At 39.5% G+C, this 3,889-nt stretch overlaps 1 protein-coding gene across 1 annotated transcript in view; it reads left to right on the plus strand.

Annotated features, from left to right (window-relative positions):
• LOC137995539 (hepatoma-derived growth factor-related protein 2-like) overlaps positions 1-2,320 on the plus strand; it is a 13,951-nt gene extending 11,631 nt beyond the window's left edge. Inside the window, exons 13-14 of the mRNA XM_068841071.1 lie at positions 94-1,398; positions 1,799-2,320. Coding sequence (XP_068697172.1) covers positions 94-1,398; positions 1,799-1,953 — 1,460 coding nt within the window. The 3' untranslated portion in view covers positions 1,954-2,320. The remainder of the gene's footprint in view (positions 1-93; positions 1,399-1,798) is intronic.
• Positions 2,321-3,889: the final 1,569 nt, after the last annotated feature.

The following is a 3,889-nucleotide window of genomic DNA, read 5'->3' on the forward strand; positions in this document are numbered from 1 at the left end:
GATGTCGTCATTGCTCTCTTATTACTGCTGAATTCTGTGTTTAAATCAAGCGATGAATGTATTAACCTGTTGTGCGCTCTTTTTTGTTCTCAGAAGTTTTACCTCATCATCAGTACACCTGCGATGGGGATTTACCGCACGTTAGGGATGTGACTGAACCTTTTCATAAACACCTCATGAAAGAAAACTTGCAAAATAATACCAGAAACACCTCACTACGTCCTGAGGAGCTTGAAAATTCAGATCCTTCAGCCTTAAATACCACTTTAGACGCTGAACAAACCACCTCTTGCAACCAAAGGAATGTAAACGACCCTAATGAGGGAAAGCCAATCGCAAATAGTAGCGCTGGAACCAAAGCTGTTAAAAAGAGAAGAACATCTGGTAAAACAGTACAATGCGACAAAAAAAGAACTATTAGCGAGGACACACAAGATAATTCTAAAGTCAACATGAATTTTATTGAAAGGGACAAACGATTAGAACTGATAGAAAACGATGTCGCAAGTGATAGGTTGCCACTTAAAACACAAAAGAAGCAAAGGGTATCTGGAGAAAGTCAAATTTCCATTGACGAGGACGCAAAGGTTGACACAAACCCTCGAAATCTGGTACAACAGAATGAAGAAGACACATGCATGCTTTCGGCTTCCAGCAAGTCTAAGGCTAATGCTTCTAAAGGAAAACAATTTAGAAAAAGGCCAAATGATGTTAATGAAAGCGCTTACAAGAGTACACTCGAGGACAAGAAGGAAACAGAAGAAACCAAAGTCACTCAGTTTCAGTCCACAGACAATAACAAAACAAAGGGAAAGAGTAAGCAACTCGATTCTCAAAAGAATCAAGTCAAGAAAGTGATAAAAGAGAAAAGTACTTCTCTTAAAGAAGGGCGTGAAATTCAAGAATGCAAGACAGAAAATACTGAGGTCAAGACCTCAAGGTCCGAAATTTCAGGTGGAACGAGGGCATCTAAAATGGGTGATCATCCTGAACATTGTAAGCCAAGTTTTGTCCTTAAACGGTCGATAGCTTCTACAGATCTTCGTGTTTCCGTGGGTGTAGACACGTCCTTTAAGCGAAAGCCTTTGCCAAAATTGAAAAAGGTTTTTAAGCCTCCTGTGGCGAAAGCCGCAAAAACTGATAAAGATCTGGCAATGCCCAAACTATTAAAGCCTCACTTTGTAAGCCCAGCGCTTGCTAAATCCCACGATAAATCTGACTGTTCTGAATCAGGCAGTCAGGAAACTATACATACAAATGCTTTCACGAAAGGCACGACACTCCCCAGTATGAAGCAAACTACTCTGAAAAGAAAAGCCTCAAATTGCAATCTACGTCACGACAGTGAAATGCAAAAGAAATCAAAGGAAGACGTGGAGCACAACGATATTTTATCAGGTCAGGTTTGCATCCGCATAGTTTGCCAAACTAGTTTCCTTACATGATAACAAAATTGTTCACCGGGCCAGTCCGTTTTACGTTCTCCTGGTAACTTCAGAGTAGTCTTTGAATGCACAATTGCTGCAAATACATTAACCAGGTAGTTCAAATCCGTTTTTGTCTACGGAAGGTATATTTCCGCACAAGAATCACCCCGAGAGTAAAGTATTCAGGTTTTCCCATCTGTAACTGGCTAACAATATTTTTCATTGACTGCGCTTTAGTATCGATTAGTACGTTCAAACTCACAAATCGTATCAACTTTATACGTTTTATCTGAAATGCTCCCAAAAGGTTTTTTTGCAATGAAAAAGAGATCTTCCATTTTAACCAGATTATCTTATGTTTACCTTTCAAGAGGATCTTCAAGCTGAAATTGATGAAGTCGACAGTGACATAGCCAACATGCAGAAAGAGCTCACAATTTCCGATACCAGTGATACAAGTATCTCTGAAGAGATGATTTCTCCAGCAGCAGATCAGCATTCTTGCCCCGATTCACCAGAATTTTGATATCTCAGTTCAAAACCCGCCGCCAGTAACTCAGCATAGGTGGATCGCCAGTCCTGCGGGATTCACTCAAGCTACGATTTGAAAAATGTTAGGGATTGAATGAGCAATTGTACTTTGATAAAAATAACCTTTTCGCATTTTTGTGATACTTCTGTTTAAGGCTTTAACAGTCCACTAAACATTGCCCAAGGCTTGAGACCAATGAATAAGTGCAGTGAATAACCGCTACAGCTCAATATACCAGTCACTATTTAACAATTATTCCATAAGCGCGCGTTGGATATGTGATGGTAAATAGGCTATAACCAGTCTCATATCCAACAAGCGCGGATGGAATAATTGTTTTACTAAATTCCCTCAACTCCAAAAATTTGGAAGTACGAAATACGAGCGGAAAAAGCGAGCAAATCCGAGCGAAATCGAAAAAAACTTGATGAGAACTTATGCGATGTTGTGTAATACCTTGTGGTCAGACAAACGCAGGCTCATCACAAAAACATTTCTTGCCTTTTCGCGTACTTCTAAACGTCGGAATTGATCCAAACTTTCCACAAAAAAAGTTTTTTTCTCCTTTTTGGCTTTATTTAAAGAGAAATTTGGCATCCAATCATTTACCATATAAGGTCAAACCAAGGTATATGAGCTGATAACCGAGATTGAGTGAACCAATCAGAGCACGCGAAATGCATTATCCGAGGTTGAGAATTTAATAAATAGCTGGTAACACTTTTCTATGTTATAGCCATAGTACTTTAAAACTACAAGCTTTTCTAAAGTCATGTAACCGTAATAACACTGCTTTTTTCTCTAGTGTTCATTTTAGTCAACTTTCAGCGCCATTCAAGGAGTTGGACATGGATTTGATATGTTTAGGGAGATTTTATCTTCTTGTCTCCACTTTTGAATAAAAACCTTTAGTTTCTGTTTATTGTTGTTTTATTTTTCTCTCATAACTGTTGAGTAACATACAGCGCAACTCGTAGTAGACTCGGCAATAGGGACCTTTAGATTCTAGGACGAGGACGAGAACGAGTACTAGTTTTGACTGTTTGTTTTTAGCGAAAATACTAAGAAGATTTAGCAGTATAGGTTGCTCAGTTATTCTTATTGCTGTTACCAGGGCCTCTTTGCTGATCAAAAAATGTCAAAACTGCTACCGTGTTGTTGACTTGTTTTGACACGACGACATTTTTGCAAAACCTCGTACTAAAATGACGACGCTAGCACGTTTCCCCCCCTCCCCGCCCCCCCAAAGAAATGACGCTAGTTGCGCGCGCTCGCTGTTGTTCTATAAGAAAAGTTGGTACTCGTAGTCGTTCTCGTCCTAGAATCTAAAGCTCTCTATTTCTAGAAATAGGTAGTAAATGCTTAGACGTAAAAGGACACTTCGTGTTGGATATCAAAATAGGTTGTGCATCAAAAAACGTGCAAGATGTTGCGTTGAACTGTTGTGAGCCTTTTGGCCAGGCCTTAAAGCTCTCTAATGATCGTAGGGCGTGTATGAGTACAAGTTTTCGGTACTTAACACGCACATAAGGTTTGGAGGCCGACGAAGTGCGCTTGCTCAGAACGGAAAACTCGTAGTCGTCCTCGTACACCCATACCTGCAGGTAATTTTACATTAAACAGTTAAGGTGATTCCCTGGTTTTGAATTGCGCAACGCTACTGCGCATAATTTCTTTCAGAATTCTTTGAAGGCCTAATGATCCAACAATGGAAACCTCTAAACAAACAAATTCATTGCTACATAGCGAAACTCTTCCCATCGGGAATTACCTGATAGACATAAATACACGCAGACGGTCAAGTTACCCTGAAGATGGCTTAACGCCGACACATTCGGTTTTTTTTTTTACTTTTTAAAGAATTTTTAGCCTTATGAATACTAGTCAAACATACATCTATTCACGAAAACTACGAAAAATTTTGCACGAA

The sequence above is a fragment of the Montipora foliosa genome, chromosome 3, assembly GCF_036669935.1.
Source record: "Montipora foliosa isolate CH-2021 chromosome 3, ASM3666993v2, whole genome shotgun sequence".
Classification (NCBI taxonomy): domain Eukaryota; kingdom Metazoa; phylum Cnidaria; class Anthozoa; order Scleractinia; family Acroporidae; genus Montipora; species Montipora foliosa.